At 39.8% G+C, this 21,789-nt stretch overlaps 2 protein-coding genes across 2 annotated transcripts in view; one reads left to right on the top strand and one right to left on the bottom strand.

The window, feature by feature from the left end:
- The window catches only part of ADAMTS18 (ADAM metallopeptidase with thrombospondin type 1 motif 18), a 485,565-nt gene that overhangs the window by 335,387 nt on the left and 128,389 nt on the right, over window positions 1-21,789 (bottom strand). The gene's annotated exons all lie outside the window — the stretch shown is intronic.
- VAT1L (vesicle amine transport 1 like) overlaps window positions 1-21,789 on the top strand; it is a 67,158-nt gene that overhangs the window by 19,723 nt on the left and 25,646 nt on the right. Inside the window, exons 4-7 of the mRNA XM_080410699.1 lie at window positions 5,579-5,721; window positions 9,316-9,419; window positions 10,655-10,710; window positions 12,843-13,037. Of these exons, the coding sequence (XP_080266825.1) occupies window positions 5,579-5,721; window positions 9,316-9,419; window positions 10,655-10,710; window positions 12,843-13,037 (498 nt within the window). The remainder of the gene's footprint in view (window positions 1-5,578; window positions 5,722-9,315; window positions 9,420-10,654; window positions 10,711-12,842; window positions 13,038-21,789) is intronic.

Below are 21,789 nucleotides of genomic sequence, written 5' to 3'. Positions count from 1 at the left end.
TCATCTCTAGCAGCCAAGGAAGGGAATAAATCAGCTCACACAGAGCTCTGTGTAACCAGGTCTGGGCTGCTTTAAGTACCCAGGCTGTCTCGCTTAAAGCCAGACAGGGTGTGTTGATGCTGAGCTGCCCTGTGCCGCTGAATGCCTCTAAAGCCGTGGACGTGCTCCTTCAGCAGCTCAGGAGAGTCCCTGTGCCATGCCTCAGTCTATTTCCAGACACTGCCTCAGAGCATAATCTGTTAATCAAACACAAAAGCCTGGCGAGCCATACACGAAAAGCAATTTCCCTGACCAGAGCAGGCTGCAGTCTCTGAAGGCCTTTTTCTTTTTGCCTCTTGCAGCCCTGCACTCCCCACAGGACATGTCCTTTCCCCAGTCGTCTGCTGAATCACGTCACAGACGAGCAGTGCATAACTCTTCCTTGGATGCTCTACCTTTTCAGACAGCGTTTATGTCCTCTGGATGAGGATCTTGCCCGGGGTTTGTTGTTGTAGCTCCACTAAACCGAAGAGGATTTATGCCAGATGGAGAGTGAGCCCTGAGTTCTGGATGCACCTCAGCTGCACAACTTTGCAAGGGGGTAGGAAAAAACATACCCTACTAGTTGTTGCAGAAAATAAGAGATGTTGAGGGTAAAAGAGATCATTATCTCGTGGTGACTATATCTTCCCCTCTCTCTTCCCCTCCTTTTACTCCAAAACTTGCGTGTGATGCACTGGGTGTAGCCGATGCCACCTTACGCTTGTTCAGGAATCACGCTGCAGTTTGTCCACTGCAGTGTTCACCTCAGGGTTTGGTTTCCAGTTTCCTCTGCTGTAATTGGAAAAACAACACCTTCAGGAGAGGGAGTGTTGCGTATCTGACTTCTAACACAAGAGAAAAGTTTTCCTTGATGCCAGGGGGTTAGTAGATGTCTTCTCTTGCAGATTTCTTACTATGTTTGTGTACTTTGTGACACTTTCAGATAGGTTATGTGGCATCAAAGCATTTTGGAAACGTGTATTCTCCTGACATTTGGTTCCAGGCAGGGTTTTTGTGCAAGGTTAGGTCTGAATACTCTTTTTAAAAATGCTGTAGCATCTTTGGGCTACAAAAATATTTCTTGCTGTTGCTCTTGGTCCTACTACATGTAGTTTTGCATGCTTTGTTCTCTACTGCAAAACATCTACATAGATGGTTTGTTCTCTACTGCTATAAAGCAGGTCTTAGTTTACATTATAGCAGAAAAGATGGTTTCTTAAAAATATACTGCTCTGTAACTGCGGTAATTCAGTGCACAGCTTGCACATCTGACGGAGGTCTGGCTTGTGCCATTAGGTCAGACCCTTTGGAAATCCACTAGCTTATACCCCTTATTTATATTTTATCCAGTGTTAAGTTAGTATTAATAAGCTAATTAGATTAGTAAGTTTTCTTGTATTTGTGCTTCCTATATTGACTTTTAGATGTCAATGACCTTTTTTTTTTTTTTCTTTTTACTTTTAGATTGTTTAAATGCACAGAACAGTCTATTTCATTTTTTCTTTTATGTGATTATCTCAGTAGGAGAGGTTTCCAATTCTGCATATTTGAAGTTGGGTTTTAAAGTAAAGGAATGTAAAGAAATCTGTCTTTTTACTGGATCTAAAATTACTATAAAGATATCCATTTATAATAGATTTTGTAATAATCATACGTGTAGATCAGGTTCAACATACTGGTTTTATAAATTGACATGATATCTTGAAAAGGAATTCATCAAATGGACTTTGAAGCTAAAGAGACGCAAGACTGCTATGCCAAATCCAGTATGAGGCATGCCTCATTGCCACAGCATACTTTAATCCAAGTTATTAATTTCTTTGAGGACTCACCATGTGGAGTTTTGCTTGATTAGTAGTATATAAAAAATACATATTTTAAACGAGATTAAAACCATTTTACGGGACTGTTTTGTAACCATGTCTATCCCTTCAATGAAGCAATTGATCATTTTTATGTTTCAAAAAATGCTAAATCCTGTGAAAGGTAAAATTAATTGTCCAATTGAGAATTATTTTTTGCCACTTACTGGTTTTCCCAGGTTGAGGGAGCAAGAATCTAGTCATTATCTATCTGTAGAAACTTGCATCGTATATGAAAAATTAGATGTGTGAAGAGTTTTATCTTCATTTTTCATATCATGCCTGTCTAGTTAGACACCCTCTTGGAAGGTTTTAGAGTTCATATGCTATTTCTGATAACATGGTGCCTGCTTCCATATCCGTGTGGTCTCCACAGTGAAAGCTGGTAGCAGAGATGATGCGGTTTTGTCTGGGCAGGGGAGGAGACGGAAAGCACTCTTGTCTCTGTTAACCAGAGAGCAATTTTTAGGAGGGGAATGGCTTTTTGGAATCTGAAAGGCAGGACAGGGTTCATGTGCCCCTGTGATCAAAGGGTGGTTCCTGGTGACGGGGGGGAGCAGGAGCCAGCGTGGATACCATGCCTGCCCCTCCACATCCCTGGGAAGAGGACGTTTTTCCTCCTAGCTGCAAACCCCTTTGTGCATACTTCATTTGTGAACTACAGACGTTCTGAACACCAGCACCTCGCATACTTGCAAGTAGAATGTATAGCCCTCTAAACACTAGCTACTAATCCAGAGGTGGTGGCTACATGACTTGAGGGATTAGAAAAGAGACTTAGGAATGACGTGTGCAGCCACAGTGCTGTTTTGGAGCTTAATCACATTCCACAGGAGTGAAATGTTTTGAGTTCATAGGTTGAGTTCAGTATTACTGTTTTGGTGGGGAAAGCATGAAAGGTCCAATACGGCCTTTATTCTTAGATTTCTGAGATACAAATGCAAAGAATACTTTGCACAAAAAATAAGTGCAAGTCATCATCAAATTAAGGTCTTCAGAAAGCTGTAGAAGAAGAAAGTTTCGTGGAATTGCCTCAAAATACTTAAGTGATGTTCATCCAGTTATGAAAGTACTGGTCATGTGAGTCAGTTATAGGCTTTAAATATCTACAGAAAGCTGGAAAGTATTTTGATCTGGGATTTTAGATAAGATTATCTCTATGGGCGGAGGGAGGGGTGTAATAAGGAGTTTGAGTCAGGAGGAAAATAGATTATGCACATCCTGGGGTTTTTGTGCAGTTCTATTTATCTGACTGCCAGTTTGTTAAATGTTAATCATCTGCAGGATAAAAACCAACATGTTTTCTACTCTAATATTTGACCTTTTAAACAGTCAGTTTTTTGGTTCAGGATATACTCATTACCCCTCGTCTTCTGAAGTTACATGGAAATTGCAGAAAACTAATTAAAGAATAGATCAATAATGTCAGAATTTCACTTAACTAGCATATATTATAAAATACCGACTTACCTAAACCACTGTGTGTGATGCTTTTCTGGGAAACACAGGAAGTGAGAAAAGAGAATTGCTAGTGAAAATGGCTAAGAAAAGGAGAGATAGAAAATCCAGATCAATTTATTTCTTGTAATTTTGTTACAATGTTTGTGGCCACGAAAACCTGGGCTTCAGAATGAGATGGTAAGTAATAGAGAAATAAAGTATGAGAAGAGTTTTCTACTCCCCAAAGACATTACTTCTTGTGAGATGAGGCCCCTCAGGAACGGATTTGCTTGTGATTTTTCTAAGCGATTAGGGATTCCAACCCAGGAAAATGGTGGATGATTTTAAAAAGGAAAGGTCGTTTGCGTTTGGTATTGGATTACTGTGCTGTGAATCTGCGTTGATATCTGGGTCCTGCTGTAAGTTTCTCTGAGCTGTTGGACAGGTTGCTCAACTTGCTGTGCTGTTCTGTGTCTCACCTGTAAAGGAAGAATGAGAATGCATCCATCCCTTCTCCTGCTGTATTCCCTGGCGGTGGGCTATGTGTCCAAAGGATCATGTAAACTGCGCCTTGCTGTGGAGCTGTTTACTGACTGATCCAGTAGGAAATCAATCTGAAACTCCTGGATGCCACCACGTATAAATAATGATATTGTCCTCTCCTGCGATGCTCAGCTCAGAGGATTGTCACTAGCAATTACATTCAGCATTATATGTGAGGATGCCAACACCCCCAGGGTATGCAGGGTTATCTAATTATTCTACTGTAAATAAAACCCAAGCACTGATTACTGGTATTTACATATTAACAATCAGGGATTCTGGTTGGAATGAACAGAAATGTGTTTATCCATGGATAATTTTCCTGGTCACGCATACAGTGTACAAGTGACAATCTTTTGGCTGTAAATATAGTCAAGAATCTGCTGAATTCTGTCAGACATTCTTTTTAGAATGGCAGTGCCATTTCTTGCTTCTGGATATATCTGTGTAATAGTAAGTGGAATAATGCGGTTACAACAGGAGGCAGGATGCGGCTACCAAAAGTCTGTCTTCCGTTTGTTAGTGTATTAAGAGTAAAACAAAAGCCAGGGTTGTAGGAAGATGACTTGTTGGGATCTTTTCTGAAATCTAGATGGCCCAGCATTTATGTAGTGATTCTCTTCTCTCGGCCTCATGAAATTAGAGGTTAAAACTTAGGGAAAGAAGTTAAAGCCTCCTGCGGCCTGAAGCTGGAAAGTCAAAGCACAGACATTTGAACGCACACATTGTCTTAATGCCACAAGTCCTACCTAAACAGTGACGTAGCATCTGATTGACTCCACTGGATTCCTGCCCAGACGCAGGAGGGATGTACGAGGGGAATGATTTTCCTATACATGCTCTAGGCAATTTTATCCTCTCTGCTGTTGATCAGTTTTCAGGTTAGGGCACGAGCCTAAGCAGACGTTTCAGTGGGACTCAAGGCTATTCCTGCATTTTGAATAATCAGTAATAATTACTTTTATTAATAAGAGGTAAAGCAGATTTGCATTACTATGCAGTATTTGTTATACCAACTTGCTGTCTCCCGCTGAAACCGTAAGAAAACGTGATCACTTAGGAATGGTAGACTACGTGCTGTCCTGGGACTGACTACGCTAGACCTTCTGTATTAGGACTGCAAAAAGCTGAGGCATGAAAGCTTATCTGAGTACCAGAGGAACCAAATACTTGACATTATCTGCCAGAAATTCTCTTCTGGCATCAGGTGCTGCAAAGCCTTCCCCATGAGCAGAGAGGTTTTGAGTCACATGCGGAAGCAGTCAACACTGTTCTTAGGTGGGAGGTGCAAAGAGGACTGCTGATGTTCCTCAGGGGACACCGGGGGAAATGGCGTGGGATGCATATACCAAATGAAAAATATTTCTCTAGCACTGTTGTGAGTAATCCTTTCCAGTGGTCTTTGTTAATTAATGCCGTTTCCCTTAAATTACACTGCCTCTGTTAAAAGATCAAGAAGAACTCTTTTTCTGATAGAATGTTTTGATACGTTAAATCGCTTTTATCCCTGCAGTTGCTTTGTCTTCAGAATATCCTTTTGATTTAAGTGTCTTCTCCTGTGGCTGAACTGCGTTGCACTGGCAAGAAATTAGTTTGGGAAGTCCTTGCACGTGACACAGCAATATCCAAGACCAAACATGAGTGAACTGGCAGCTGCAAAGTCTGTTAACCAATTTCCATGTCAGTCAACTAACATAATAATGTGTTCGCAGGGTCAAGCTGTTGCTCAGCTCTGTTCAACAATTCCCAATGTTACTGTTTTTGGAACCGCTTCATCTTTCAAACATGAAGCAATCAAAGACTCAGTAACTCACCTGTTTGACAGAAATGCAGACTATGTTCAAGAAGTAAAAAGGTAATCTTTTATTTTTCTGAGTAAGGGTTGTATGGTACCTGGAAACATACAATGAAAGACACCGGGCTGATCGTATTTATGGGAGGAGGTTACATTTGTGAGTTTGGCAACTGTAGTTTATTCTGTATGTTCCATCTGTCCACTACAAGGGACAAGATGGCAAGCGTCTCCCTATTTCTTCATAAAGCAACATAAGATTCGTTAGTCCGTGTTCATACGTGAGCGTCTGTTGCGAGCAAAGTAAATTAAGTGGAAAAGTGTATCGGCTTTAACAGAAGGATGTACTTTACTGTTATCTGCCTATGTAGGAGCTCACTGCAGTGCACCGAGTAAGATATTTTCAGTGGATCTGCAAGTTATCCAGGTCTTGGAGTTCTCGGTGTGCTTCTGTCTGCCTGGGTTTTTATCCTCTGCCAGGGATTGCTATCAGAGCACATGATGTCTGTTTTAATTTAAGATCCTTAGATTTTGTTTGTTTGCATCCAGATTAGAATCATCCTGTTGCCTTTTGAAGTACTCATGTGTGTTTGTATTTACATGCTTTCAAATACTTTGATTTCCAGTTTGTCTGTTTTTAGATACTGATGTTGATGCAGGTGGCAAAACTTTAGAACTGATAAGAAACTTAGTAAAAAATGTCTTTTTGATTTTTATTTGTCAGACAGATAAGAGTAGTATTTTCCCTCCATCCTGTATTTGTCAAAATGCTAGATTATGTAGCTGGGTATAAAACAAGAAATTTCTCAAAGGAGAGCCCCAAGGTAGTACAATTGACAGGTTTCCTGCCAAACTTACGCATTCCTCGGAGTGATACGTAGAGTCTCAGGTGGTCTCTTAGTACGAGGGTTACTAGCCCTCAGAGAGGACATTCAGTTTATAGCAGACTTTTGTCAGAGCTGTTAGCAATCCAGCAAGCTGTTGGAGGAGAAAGCAGGGTGTCTTGCTGCTTTTTCTGGAGTGTTCCTAAGGGCTTAAGAGAACATTTGCAATGATCTGTCACGAAGGACATTTTATATCAAAGTAAAACTTTTCCATAGGGGAAGTTTCACCGGAAATGGAGGACCTGTAGAGGTCTCATCTGCTGGATTATTTTCTTACAGCTCAGAAGAATCGCAGCACATTTCTTCAGCCCTTTGATAGCCTTTCTTTCGGGGAAGTGTATGTATCTAAGTGTTTTGCTGCCCCTGGAAAATCGCTGTTGTGGGGTTAAGACTGAATTCTAGCAGTCCCCACTTTACAAACATTGATTCAGCAAGAGGGAACACTTGAAAACGTTAATCAGAGTTCAGCACCAACCTTAATCATAACTCTTTGCAGGGGCAACAGATCTGATCTAAGTGGGTATGTGATGAGGGAGCAGATACAACAGATATCATTGCTTATAAAAAGGAATAAAGTCCTTTTAACATCTGATAACCTCATGAATGCAGAGAACGTTGACTGCTTCTGCCCTTCATCAGGACAGTTTGTTTTGGGACAGTTCCTGACACTGCCCCTGACTCTGTATAGCAGACTGTAACTGCTGAAATCAAAAGGAGTCCTGGTTACAAAGGGGTGGAATTCTGCTCTGTTGAGTCTTTTAAAATCCCTTTTGGTGATCCTGCATTTTCACATGCTTTTTCACCTCTCAGTGAACCAATGAGGCAGAGAACCAGTGGGTACAAAAGTTGAAATACAGGTGCAGCAACCTAGTTTTTGTCTTTCCTGGTCTAGAGGTGCGTAGCATTATATTAGCACAACTGATAGTCCTGACTGAAGTCAGAACTGGCACCTTGCAGAATATGCCAGCACTCTGATTTGTTGCTCAGATCTGTGTATTTTCACTTTGTATTGAAAGAAAAGAAAAAAAGTACAGTGGTGGTTTTGAGAGCGTTATGAAGACAAATTGGCTTTTGAACAAGGCAGTGGGGAGAACAGTGTGGTTGCTTGGTTTGCTGGATATTAGCTGTAGACTTTGTTCTGCTTAAAATGTGTGTCCAGCAGGGAGGACAGCTGGTCTGCATTTGCCTGCTGCACACTGGGTCAGGGGGAGCCCTAAGGGAAGGAGAAGACTCTATTTCTTCAGAGGTTGTGAGCAGGAGAAGGTGGGCCAGTGGCTGAGAAGGGATAGTGGAAGGAATCTGCTTTACTGCAGGTGACTGGAATATTCCAGGGAAGAACTTCCATCAAGGAGAAAAGTAAAAGAAAAAAAAAAAAAAAAAAAAAAAAGCAACCCACCCACCCCCCAAAAATGAAAAAAAACCAAACCCAAAGGTGATATGAATGTGGAAATGATCCTGGGGGATGAGGAATCATTTCAACTGTGGAAGGCACCAAAAGTTGTTTGATTGCAAATTATTCATTTACAGTGAAAGCTCATCCAGCGGCCTGAATGTAAACCACTTAGTACCCCACCTACGGCAGCAGTAGCACACAGTGAAATTGTCCATTTTGCTGCTGTTTGTAACCAGTGGATGTCTGAGTTTTGTGAGGAAACAAGGATGCATTACAAGCCATAAAGCTTAACCTCTTTCCTGACTTCTCATTGCAGTTACACCACTGCAGAAGGCATGGTCATCAGGTGCTAATTGGTGTTCGTGGGGATTAGACGCTGTTGACTGCCCCTTAAACCTTTGATAGTCTCCAGGTTGCAATTTTCTTGTAGTTTCTGCATCAGTTATTTACATAACTGTTTCAGAGTGTTACTCGAGAATTTACTGCTGCTTGGGCTGTTTATTTGGTTAGGAGGTAGGGTATTAGACTTAGGTCAAACTAGTGATAGGATTTTGCAGCTGGTGTTTTGCCAGAAAAAAAAAACCTACGTTGGGGTATTGGTGTGTGGTATTTGGTTTGGTTTTTTGGGTTTTTTTTTTCTTTTTTTTCCTTCAGCATCCTATTGACATTGCATTCACAAAGGTGCTTATTGGAAGATTATAAATATGCAAGCTGTTTATGGAAACAATATAAATACTTTGTCATTTCTATAATATGACCTGATTGTATCCTTAGAGCAGGGTTTCTAGCTCTTGGTGACTTCTCTTTATGCTTGATTTAACTCTTCGCTGATGTTTAGTTTGTACAAAGTCTGAAACAGAAGACTCTTTAAATAACTGTCCAAGGGCATAATTTTATCTGGAAAGGACTAAAATAAGATATGTTTCCCTATGAATTCCAAAAAAGAATATGAGATATGAATAACAAAAATGTCTTTTTTCTCTGACATTTGTTGACCAGAAAAAGACAATCTCTGACATTCTCATTCACTCAGAAAGAACGTTGTCTATCATCTGTTTTTATATATATATGTATATATATATATATAAAATATAATTTCACTGAAAACCCTCAAAAAGGGGGAACAAGGTGGGTTCCCACCCTTCTAAGCCTGAAGGGCATGGGTTGGCTAGCCCAACAGACTTGCATTCCAGCACCTGAATGAGTTTAAAAGGTCTTTTGATGCAGAGAAAGTTTTCACATAGTCATAGCCTCAGCCTTAGAGTCCTTTCTAAAGCACCTGGAAAATGTTAGTACCATGTTACCAGTTGGCCTAGATCATGCTGGCTGACCGGTCCACTGGATCTTACTGCAAAGTGAGATTTCTTTCTTGCTTTTCAGAATCTCGACAGATGGAGTAGATATTGTTTTGGACTGTCTTTGTGGAGAAAATACTGGGAAAGGCCTCAGTCTCCTCAAACCACTTGGGACTTACATTTTATATGGTGAGTGGAAAAAGCCATGTACATACTTCAAAACAAAAGTTTTGCAAAGGTTAAAAATCTCTTAAAATCACCCCTGCCACTCCCTTCGTTACTGGAGGCTACCATGTAATACTTACTCAAATTGACCATTTCCAATCAAGGATTTTAGTGAAGCTGAGCATGGACTAAATTATTGAGAAGCAATAGGTAATACAAAGAAACTCTTTAAAAAAAAATAAAAAAAAATATCTAAAAGTGAAACCAAACATATGTTTCAGATTGTTAAACATCGTTGGGTGATACAGAAGTGTAGGAGAAAGATTGGCTCTCTCATTCTACACATAGGAATCACAGTGTGGCCAAGGAAACTGTAAAATAGTTCTTGTGGGAGGGAAGCTTGGAGGAGGATTTCAGGAAGAATGCTATCAGTTTTATTTGACATGACGTTTAGGAATTCAAGCCCAGGCTTCTGTTCACAAATTCCTATTCATGTACATGGACTACTCCACATCCTGAGTGAACACGTCTTTCCTGCAGTTCTGCCAGGCTGCCTTGTTGTGCGTTGATAAAGCAGGCCAAGCTTCTGTCGGGGGACAGCTGAAGGGATTGCTAGATTTTGAAATGAAGAATATATCTGTATCACAGTGGAAGGTGCAGTGGCATCATGGATAAACACACCTGCGTGCTTGGACTTTCATCTAGCTAGCAGGATGGCAGTAACAAATGCCTTGTCACTCAGATACCTGCTTGGGCTGTACAAGCCAACCTGGCTGCCTGTTTGTAATGAGGTCCCTGCCAGCAGATCGTCATTACCTTTGCTAACAGGTTGTAGTGCACGTACATGCACACATGTAGTAGTCGTACACATTCAGCTTTACGGATATAGAAAAAGGATACCGGTGTGGTGATGCTGCTAAGTAATACGGTCAGAGACAAATGGCATGACAAATTACATTTTACTGCAGAGAGAGCTACAGAAGAGTTTTGGTGTCAAGATGCCTAGTAACACTTAACCTGTTCCTGGTTTTGGAAGATTTGATAGTTTGTTCTTGTCACCTCAAAATACCTATAAACTTGGAGGGCTCAGTCACCTTGGCCTCTTTGGCATTTATTCCCAAAGTATGAGGACATCTACTAATCCTTCTTAAACCTGTGGAAATGTTTTTTCTTAAATATGAATCACGGAAATACATATAATAAATGGTCTGCTTGTCGGCATGTAATAAGTTGTGTGTGAATATACTCTTATTTTACAGGTTCTTCTAACATGGTTACTGGGGAGACAAAAAGCTTCTTCAGTTTTGCAAAATCAGTAAGTGTCCCAGTGCTGTGATTCTGCTCTTCTAACTTCAGTCTTTTCTGTAGTATTTTCATCTTCATCATTCTTATTTATCTCTAATAAGTTTTTACTTCTGATGTTGCTAAAGCGAGTGTTTTTCTGACTGCAGTGGTTTGACACGTTCTCTTCTGGTGCAGCAGCTAGACAGGAATCGGTTCTGTGTGCAATGCATATTTAAATCATGAAACGGTTTGGGTTGGAAGGGACCTTAAAGACCATCTAGTCCCACCCCCTGCCATGGGCAGGGACACCCACCACCAGCCCAGGTTGCCCCCAGCCCCGTCCAGCCTGGCCTGGGACACTGCCAGGGATGGGGCACCCACAGCTGCTGTGGGCAGCCTGGGCCAGCGCCTCGCCAGCCTCACAGTAAAGAATATCTTATTTCTAAACTAAATCCACCTTTTTTCAGCTTAAAGCCATTCCCCCTTGTCCTATCGCTGCATGCCCTTGTAAAAAGTAGCACTTTAGCTGTCTTGTCAGCCCCTTTAGGTGCTGGAAGGCTGAGATAAGGTTTCCCTGGAGCCTTCTCTTCTCCAGGCTGAACAATCCCAGCTCTCTCGGCCTGTCTGCACGGGAGAGGTGCCATCAGACGTACCTCTCTTACACAGCTAAGTGTAAAGTCAGACTGCATTATTTATTTACTTATGGATAAGTATCCATGGATAGGGATAACTGTACCCTGCGGGTTCTTCATATCTGAAAACACTGTCAGGACAGTGCAGTAAATTAAAGGAAGCATCAAAGAAGATATCTCTTTTAAGGTGGGGCTTGTGTCCAGTCATTTCCAGCTTTTCAGAAGCTAGTTCCATAAGAAACGCATTTGTCAGTTCTCCGTGATCGTTGCAAATGACATCAAAGAGGTGATGATGTTGCATTTGTTTCCTAATTGATGATGTCAACAAATCCAAAATTCAAATGTTATATTTTTGTCTTCAGCTTACTACAACAACAAAAAATCTGCTCAGAAATCCTAGAGATCAAAAAAGGGACAAATATATCAAATAAACTGTTAGTGAGAAATAAGTTAACCAGGAGTGAAAGTGATTACTTCAGACAAGAAAAACAGAGCGAGAAGCCTTGACTGAAGATCTGTCATATCTTTCTGCCAGGAGCTCATTTACAGCTTCCAGCAAAAACCCCTTCCCAGGAGAAATTGGCTTCAAAAGTCTCTATGTAGTTGAAAACAAGATAAATCAAAGACTAGCAAGAAGCTGTTCTTTGCCTCCTACATTTTCTTAATGATTGTAGTGGCACGATCTTTGTTGACAATGTGTTTGTGAACTAAAACAAGGTAACCTTTACTATGCAGCCTTTATACTGTTAATATAAACATATCCAGACGAGTATAATTGTAGGGTAGGTTGGCCCGACAAGATCAATTTCAACTGAAATGTTTTTCATGTTTGCTGGTATTTGTTGACTGAATAAATTGGATTTATAAAAAATAGCATATCAAATTTTGTATTAAAAGTATAACTACTTTCTTGATGTAATTATACTGCAAAATTAACTCATAAAAATTGTATGAAAATTTTAATTAAAAATTGACTCATTCAAATAAAACTTGCTAGGAAGTAGGATCTCAGTCTCAGGATGCTCTTGGGCTAAATGAGATAAAACAATTTCATGAGACATTGTGAGGGTTGCTCAGATACCACAAACAATAATGGCTGAAAGGTACGTGGAAGCTGATAAGCAGTGCATGATTTCCTCTTTTTTTGAGAGAAGAGTACATGTCAAGGGTTGCTTGCGAGCATTTGGGAAGCTCGCATGGCTCTGTTGAGATAGCAAAGGATAGTAGAAAAAGAAGGGAGGTCCAAATTCCTTGCTCCTAGACCCATGCCCTAAAACCAGATCTGTTCACCATTTTTCTAACACCCTCATTTCATGCCACGCAACTCTGTGTTTTATTTCCGCATGTCACTCAGCTGCATACTTTTTTGCCTCTTCCTTAAATAAAATTCTTGCTGTTTCTCTTTGGCTGTTGCTTCAGATCTGACAGATGAGTTGTGTATCACATCTGCCCAGACCGTTTTGTTGTGAACTTTCCTGTACATTTCTTGAAAAATGTTTTTCTGACCCTGCTGCTGTTTATTGCTTTGCAGTGGTGGCAGGTTGAGAAAGTAAATCCTATCAAGCTCTATGAGGAGAACAAAGTCATTGCTGGATTTTCCCTGTTGAATCTACTTTTCAAACAGAATCGAGGTGGCCTGATCAAGGGTGTGATGGACAAACTTCTAAACCTATATAACAGTAAGAAGATCAAGCCTGTGGTTGATTCATTATGGGCTTTGGAAGAGGTAGGAGCAAAATTTCCTTCCCCATTTTGAAATTTCTGAAATACATGCACTACTAGATTTAAATATGTTTTCTAGTTATTAATGTATTCTGCTTTTTAGTTTGTGCACAAAGCTGTCTCCAAAACCCCTGCTATTCAGAAACTCCATGATCCAGAGTTACCAAGACATTTCTCTAATAAATATTTCTGGAGTTTCAAATGCTCTGTGCAGCGTTCTTGAAAATACTACTAATAAATGCGGTTTTTCAATCTTAGAAAATTATATCAGTTTCCTAAGTGCATGAAACGTGACTAGTAAGTGTGGCCTGAAGTGCAGACGTTATAATTGAAAACAACTTAAAATCTATTCTGAGGAAAAGATCTAATACATAAGCTTTAGTTTCAGTGTTATATTTGTGCTAGCAAACCTGGGAAGCTTAGAGGTTTTCGGGAGGCTGCTGAAAATGTATCACAGGCAGTCAAACCAGACCTCACTTATAATGTGAGGTACAGTTGTGCAGTACGGTGTTTGTTTGGTTCTTTTTTTCCTTTAATGGCTTAGCTCTTCTTAAAGACATGTAAAGGCACTTAATATGACTGTAGCCTGGGCAAATAAACCCCTTGATCAAAGCACTGTTTCTCACTGTTTCTGAGACCTTTATACTTAAGATGCCGATAAATGAATGCAGGAATTTTTGAAGGTGTGAACCAGTAACATTTAAAGAAACGGTGTGATTATAGTAGCAGTGCCAGATTAATATGTGTCTTACGTGTTTGTGAAGTGCACTGAGCCTGACCCATCACGTAGGATGCATGATGCTTTGCTGAAGGTGGGCTGTGGTTATATCGTATGGTTGCTATTCAGAAGGTGCTGCGACAAAATTCTGTCTGTGTCTAAACACGTGAGCCGGTATTACCATGCATCCATGAGGAAATAGTAACCATCAGACTTAGCACATTAATAGTGCCTTTTGTTAAGATTTTGAATGCGCTATGGGCAGGGTTGTGAGCCCAGCGTGATGCTCATTATCAAGTGGCGTTACGGTACCACCATTGTCACGGACACAGGTAAGATATCCTGAGTTGCGGGGCAGGACTCCGCAGCCTGTGACAGTTCTTGGAGCAGGATGCATTACCTGTTCCCTGGGGCTGGCGTGTGCCTGGGCTGGGTTATATGATGGCAGAGTGTGTACCGCCTTAGGCTGTGGTAATGTGGGAACTGTACGTCTCTTCATGCTGTCATTACATCTGCCCCAGTGGACCCCAACATACCACTTTATGTGGTCCAGCAGATGCAAACGGTCCAGCATGAGATGTGCTCTGTTTGTTCCTTTCAAAACAGGGGATGACAGCTTCCCTGGGAATCTCTTCCTGCTTCTCTAGAAGGTCTGCCGAAGGCCACCCTGTCACTGATAGCAACTCAGTTGCACCTCAGGGTTTTACCAGCCAGTGGCATGGAGTGGCTAATTCTCACCATCGAACTGCTTAAGGGAAATCAGATGTTGTGTTTAAAGAGCAGCTGGCTCATGCAAGACAAAATCCTCTACTATTGCCTGAAAGGAAGAGCCCTTTGAAGAGCAGTGTAAAATAGAAATGGGATCAGATGTAGGTTTTTCATGTGGGTTTTTTTATTATTAAATAAGCTTACAGAGTATTTTAAAAATGTGTCACAAGTCTCTGGATAGGCATTCTGCAACTTCTTCATGTAAATACATACTTTGCATGTATCGGTGAGTAAGAAAAGGATAATTAAAATAGTAACAATAGCTTAAAAAAATCTTGCTTGAGGACATAACGTGAAAAATTACACATGGCAGGCTGATCTTAATAGTCAGCATGATGGGAATTTGTTGGCAGACTTCTGTTTGATAACATTTCATCCAACATTTGGCAGTAACATGTACCATCCCTACCGGTAGGTTGTGAAATATGTAAATACATCTGTTAGAAAGCACAGTCTAGAAAACTGCAGCTCATTTATCATGCCTGCTCACTTTCCATGAGCTATCTGGTAATTTACAAAGGAAATGTCTGGCTAGTATCTTCAGGGATATAATAGTACTAGAGGTGTCCTTAATCGATTGCAAAGTATAACTGAAATATTACTCATTTTGCCATTATCATTTTGGGGACATATTTTTGTAGGTATAAAAATAACTTAAGGCTGACTCTCAAGTTAATATGATGCACAGAAAAATGTGTCATAGCTGAGGACCAAGTAGAACCAGACTGAAGAAAGGTTAGTATGCATTTTTGTTCTGTTTTGGGAAGTTTCTTTTTTTAACTTTATGGCTCTAACATCTTCCCCCTTTCAGAGTTTGCCATTTGATTGCTTTCTATTTCCTATTGAGTAAGCCTGATTTTGGCCAAATGAAAGTGGACATGTGGAGATTCTCAGTAGTCTTCATTAGAGAATAAACCAGTGTGACCACGTTTTACTGTTGATGTTTCCTGAGGAAATGTCCTGACCCGTTAAAGAACATTTAGATTAAATATGTTTAAATTGAGAGTGGCCGAAGGGTGGATTCCCTGCATGGCATTTGAAAATGAATGAATGAATAGTTTTCTATGGAAGGATGTCACCCTCTCCAGATGCTCACAGAAGAGTCCATTTGTCCTCTTGACTGGTAATTTTGCCATAGACATGAGCTTGAATCCACTAAGTGACATTAATGAAAATATTTTAAGGAAAAAAACCTCATAGGAGCCTCAACCATGGGACACCTTTCCAAATGTTTAATGTTAAAAACCTGAATGTATCATCACATATGTAAAAGTTTGGATCCATATATGAAAGGCGTATCCCCAACGTGCCCCTTCAGCTTGCTTTATTCACTCTGCATCTGTTTTCATGTATTCTTTCTTTGTGCAAGTATCAATTCACAAATTAATGCAGATTCTCTGAAGCCAACATAGAAGACATCTGGTTTTCTTCCAAAACTGTATTACAGTATAAATACTTATCTTTTCAACCATAGATCAGTTGCAGTAGCCATCTATGTATCAGAGGTGAAAAGCGTCTTTGCAGTCTTAGAAGACAATGAGTTATATCTGCAGTGCTGTTCACCTTTGCTGCTTAAGGGTGGTTGCTCCAGGAGTACTTTCTTGCATGATGACCCAAAATTGAGGGCTTTACAATCTAGTGCTTTTGAGAACAGCCAGAGAAAGGTTTTGTGTCTTTTCTAACAGGTCTCCTTGAACTGGGCAGCAGGGGGGAAGGGCGGCAAATAAATCATAGTTCTAAAAGCCTGGTATGGTTCCTTGAACAGCATTTATTTGTTTGGGCTTTTTGCAAAAGTACACAGTTTGAATTAAAAAGAATATGTACTGATTAAATAATACTATAATTGCAGTAAGATTTTGCATTTTAAAGTGTTTCAAGTGACAGTAATACAGGGTTTAGACAGATGGGAATCTGATAACTTTATCACGTAGTGTATGTTAAGTGATGTCTAGTTGATTGTCAAATAATACCCGAAGATAGCAGAGCTTGCAAATTGTTAGACAGACTTGGCTTGATACTGTTCCTATTGAATGGTGAAGGTTTGTCTGATTGTCAATGAGATCATATTAATTAGGATATAATCTCTTCTGGTGTTCTGCTTTCCCTGTTTTCAAAGGAAGCCAGTGGGAAGGACTCCTGGTTTCACGGCTCTTTGTTTTAGGACCAGGGTTGCCCTGTCTTTTCAGTACAGGCTGCTTAAATGAATTTACCAGTTGTCTGAAGAGAGAGTGGGACAGAATTTGTTCTGGATGGAAATTTAGCAGTGGCTTCATTTTCTTCAGTGCATCAGATTATTGCTGACACAAGGGAGATCAGAATCTAGACTTGACTACTGCTATGGAGCAAAATTATTTGTATTGCTGTGTTATCTGTTGGTGTTGGCTTGGGAAGGGTGATTTTTATCTCAAATTCACATCCATAAATCCTAGTAAAGTCAAGTCTATTCTCAAGGAGGCCATTAGAGTCATTAATGTAAGAAAAGTTTAACAAAGAGAGACAGCAGCAAAATCCACAGATACTTCAAAATGGAAATTAACTGGGGAATTACTCATCATGAGATGAGTGAAGTCATACAATGAATTAGCTGTTGTTGAATGTCTCGCTATTTTGCAACTATTTGTTTATGTGTTCAGGTGTTGAAAAGACATAGATGGTGCATGCTTAAAATATTGTTCCTGTAGTAAAAAACTGATTGTCTGTTAAGATTGCAGTTCACTACAAATAGTGGAGTTTAAAACAGAATTGGTATGCAGTCAGTATTTGTCAAGCTTTGTGGTTGTTTGTTGGTAACTACTCATCTAATCCTTAATTTGCAGTTAGTTACTCTTCATTCTGATTAATTTGTGTGCATTTATGCTTTAGCATTCTCTGGAGGGTCTGTGAATCTTCAGCTTCACACAGTAGATGATTCTAGATTATTAATCAGGGTGAAAACTGGAGGTTCTCAAAATCTAGCATTCAATAAAAAGTCCATGTGGCATTTTCCTATTAAAATTCTGTTTTCTTCAGCTTTTTATAATTGCAAAAGAAAATATATACTCAAGGTGGAACGGGTTATTAACAGTTACGCACATTCTCTGATGATTTACAGTAAAAGTAACACTGATAGCACGTGAAACAAAACTCGCAAAGTCTTGCGCGTGAGCTGCCAGACAGGAAAGTGCCAGCACAAAATCTGGTCCGTGTCATCAAATCCCCGTAAGCCCCTGCCCCTCACACTAGGCTACCTGTTTCAAAAGGGACTCACAGTATGTCAGGAAGTTTTCAGACTTGGGCTATTTTGGCCCAGATGGGTGACCGGTAAGATGATGGAAAACCATCCTGTGTTGTGTGCCAAAGGGATTCATTGAATTCTTGTCTCGCAGATGATGTAGTGTGCCATCACATAGTAATAATGGTATCAAAGACCTGTACTGCCTTCGGGCCAGTGAGAATGATGAAGGTTCTGAAACCTGGGGAATAGAGCTGCTATTTAGTCTAAAAAGTAAGAGGATAACCTGATGACATTACAAGATCAGGTCGGTACATTACAGCAGGCACTGCACGTCACCCCGTGCCGTTGTTCCGTAGCGGTAATGTAATAATGGCCTCAGCAGCTCCTTACTTAAATAGAGATGTGACAGCTGGAGCCCAGATCCAGGAACATACAGTGGCATTCAGCTGGGATTGGAATCAAGGCACTAAATACACTGAAGGTTCAGGCCCTGTGGGTCTTGATACGAATATCAGAAGACACTAATGATTGTGCCTCGTGGTTCAGTGCATAGAATATTTTTGACTGGAAAGAGCCATCCATGCACCTTAATTTAGTTTGTAAGGATCACTGCACTATCAGTTGCTTTTTGGGTTTGGGTTTTGGGTTTTTTGTTGGGGTTGTTGGTTTTTTTTGGCTGAATAATTATGTGAGATGTTGCAGGTCTAGCTGTAAATAGAATTCTTATATAAATGAGATCTCCGTGTCTTGAAGCCAGAGCTTTCCTCTGTGATAAATTCCTAAGGAAAAACCAAGCTGTGTTTAAGAACCTAAACCTACAGGAGTGCAGTGCAACTGATTACATTATAGAATACCTGCTGATACAATAATCTTCTTTAAAAGAAATGTTTTCTCATATATTGCTGTTCTCATATAGTTACTGTTCTCTGCATTAGCTTTCAATGTTACTAGCCTGCAAAGGAACACAGTAGAAACCTTCCATCTCAGATCACACCCTTATCAAGTTGCAATCCAGTGACAAGAACTGGATGAAGGAATATTTTCTGTACAGCATTTACAACATACTTTGGGGAGGGCAAAGCCATCACAATATGGGTGTTTAAAAACAGCACTGCTCTGTGGCTTCAGAGGTTTCAGGTACTGTAAACTTGTTTGGTTTTTTTTTTCTACTGAACTCATCCACTTGTGCTTTTAGATATCAACAATATCAACGGTATTTGGGGCAGGGGGGATGGCAAATCTCAAACCCATGATAGCAGAATAATAACAGTGAACCCCCTAAAGCAGATACTTTGATTTCATCAGATGCTATTCATGCCTTTCACTGATCTTCACTTTAGGGCAAAAAGCCTTCCATGTATCGCTATAGTAAGACACAGAGAAAATTAACCCATTAGTTACTTTTAACATAGTAAGAAGGCAATCTAATAATATCAGATCAGGCTGGTACCTAGTTATGAATACTAAACGCCATCTTGTGTCTGTTTTTTTTAGCGATAATGTAATAATGCATGTGCAGGTTTTTCTGTCTTCTGCTTGATGAAAACAGATTCTTTAACTGACCAAACTACACCTTTTTTGAATCAAGCAACTTCTATAGCATTTAGAGCCTGTATTTGTTCTTCGAGGTATGCAAAATAATCTAGAGTAACGTGATGAAACTGCAAGGTAATTTGTAACCAAAGTAATAACCCTCATGGAAATGCAGAGAATAATAATTTTTTCGTAAGCATAGAACAGTTTTCTTTGCAGTGTTATATTGTAGAAGGAGGGAGATGTAACCCATTCTGAGAAAACTCCCATGAACATGTCTGTGTTTCCTTTGCTGTGTTTATCTCCTCTAGCATTACAATGCAGAGTCTGCTTGTTTGGATGCTGTGCGTACTACTTTGACAGGACTTCATTTAAATTTGTTTTCATTTGCAGTTGTTCATGAACTGCTTTCCTGATTTACAGGTATTAGCTCTGCATATATATGGTCCTGTGATACTGTCTTAGAACACTTTGTTCTTCCTATGTGTGAGGTTCTGTTTCCTTTGACTGTATAAAATAAACATCTGTAGTTCAAAGTAAATCCAAATGTTTTATCAGTACATCACCATTGTTTCTTTGTATACAAACAAGTCTAACACAAGTTTCATACAAGCTTCATGCAAATATCAAAGCGCACAGAAATGCAAGGAGCTGTGTCTTACTGATGTAACAGATTTCAGAAGAGAGATGTGGGGAAAGCAGACTGAGAAGCAAAACCTGGGTAATCCAGGGTAGTTTGTTTCTATGTTCACGATCAAATGATACACAGTTGTAGGCCAAAATACCTTTCAGATGTTGTGAAGAGTAAGGGGAAAACTATTCCACTTGAATTTTACCTCACTAAATTAAATGCAATGAATACAAGTTCTAAATGAATGAAAATTTAATCATGGGTAAGGTAATTTTTAATAAAGACTTTGTGAAGAATTTTTCCCAAGATGCTTATCTGAAGTAAATATTAATTAAAAATCCAAATAATTTTGGTGCTGTATGCTTACAGGAGTGAAATATACCGTGGAAGTAGTGGAGATGAATTACATATTGCAGTTCTTTTCCCTCTAAAACATTGTCTATGCTTGATTATGGGATCCTTGCTGGTCTGACATGAATTATTTTCTACTAAATGCCTATATAATTTCATTTACATTTCTTCACCATTTAATACTGTTTAACGGAACTTCATATCACTTTGTAACTCATTCTACCCTTCCTACCTGTATCAGCAAGCGATGGCATAAGCCAGTAGTGGTTTTGGATTCATACACTTTTGATGGCAGTGTAACATGATTATGATTTTATTAAGAGTGAGATAGAAGTAAGACAAGAATTATGTATAGGCGCTGTGGCTCTGTAATAAGGCCTCAGATACATGACATCAGCTATGATTACTGCAAAATCAGTTGAGTAAATGAGCTGGTTTAGGAAATTCAAGACTTCACGTGTTAAGTCTGTTAAGTATGTAAGCAGAAGTCAATTATTTTCAATTGCTATATGTTATTCATAAACACTGCATGAAATTCAAGGTACATGGATGGAATTTAATTAAACAGGTAATATATTTCGGGTCTGTGCTTTCTTTTATTTTCTTTTACAGCTTCTGAAATTTAGCTTGTTTTGTCAAGTCTGCTGGTTGAATAACTGTGTTTAAACAACTTTGCCATCTAGAGTCTTCAGAATGTTCCTTTGTGCATGCTGAGAATATTCATGCTATAATACTCGCTTAATAGATAAATAACAGAAGAGATGGTGGCTATCTTCATTCGCCTGATGCCATGCAGCATGTTAGTGGAAAGATCATGGATCAGCATGAAAATCTCTTGATTTCCAGTTCTGACCTCTTAACGGCCAAGCCCCTGAGCTGCATCTCAGCATCTCCATGAGCTTTTGTGGTTCTGTGTGTTTACTGGGGGCTCTAATTGCAGAATGGTATGTCTTCTACCAGATTTCAGTAAGCCGTTTCATTTCAGGGGAACGGTATCTTAATGTTTTGGAGTGAAGTAGCAGACATGGGAAAAGTATTTTGGCAATATTTCTGATGAACATTGATTCTGTGTTCAAATGTTGCTGCTACAAAGGTTAGAGGCTGACTAGTGTGAGACTAAGCCTCTCTCAATTAACATAAATACAGCCCACAGCTACAGCACTTTTCTAATCTACTTAGTAAGCACTCTGCTAAGAATTAATTAGTTATGGAGATACGCAGGCAGAAAATACTTCTCTAGAAGGCACGAGACACTGGAAGTTGAAAGTGCAGTGGTGAGTCATGATAGGTGTTTCTGGGTCAGGACAGATTGTCATTTCTGTTTGCCCTTGTGTGCTGCACAGATAATAGCTTTCTGTAACTGCAGGGCAAAGGAAAACAACACGTAGACATGGTTCCTGATGGATAATGTGAGGGTGGGGGGAACGGGCAGGAAAATAATACAGGAAGAATTGATAGATTCCACTCAAGAAAGTGTGCGCTATTAAAGATAAACTTGCCAAATGCTTCTAGTTAATTAAATGAGTAACAGGAGTTTGTAT

This window comes from Falco punctatus (genome assembly GCF_963210335.1).
Source record: "Falco punctatus genome assembly, chromosome: 14".
In the NCBI taxonomy this organism is placed as follows: Eukaryota; Metazoa; Chordata; class Aves; order Falconiformes; family Falconidae; genus Falco; species Falco punctatus.
The sequence above is the reverse complement of the archived record's forward strand: the minus strand, read 5'-3'. Positions and strand labels throughout refer to the sequence as shown.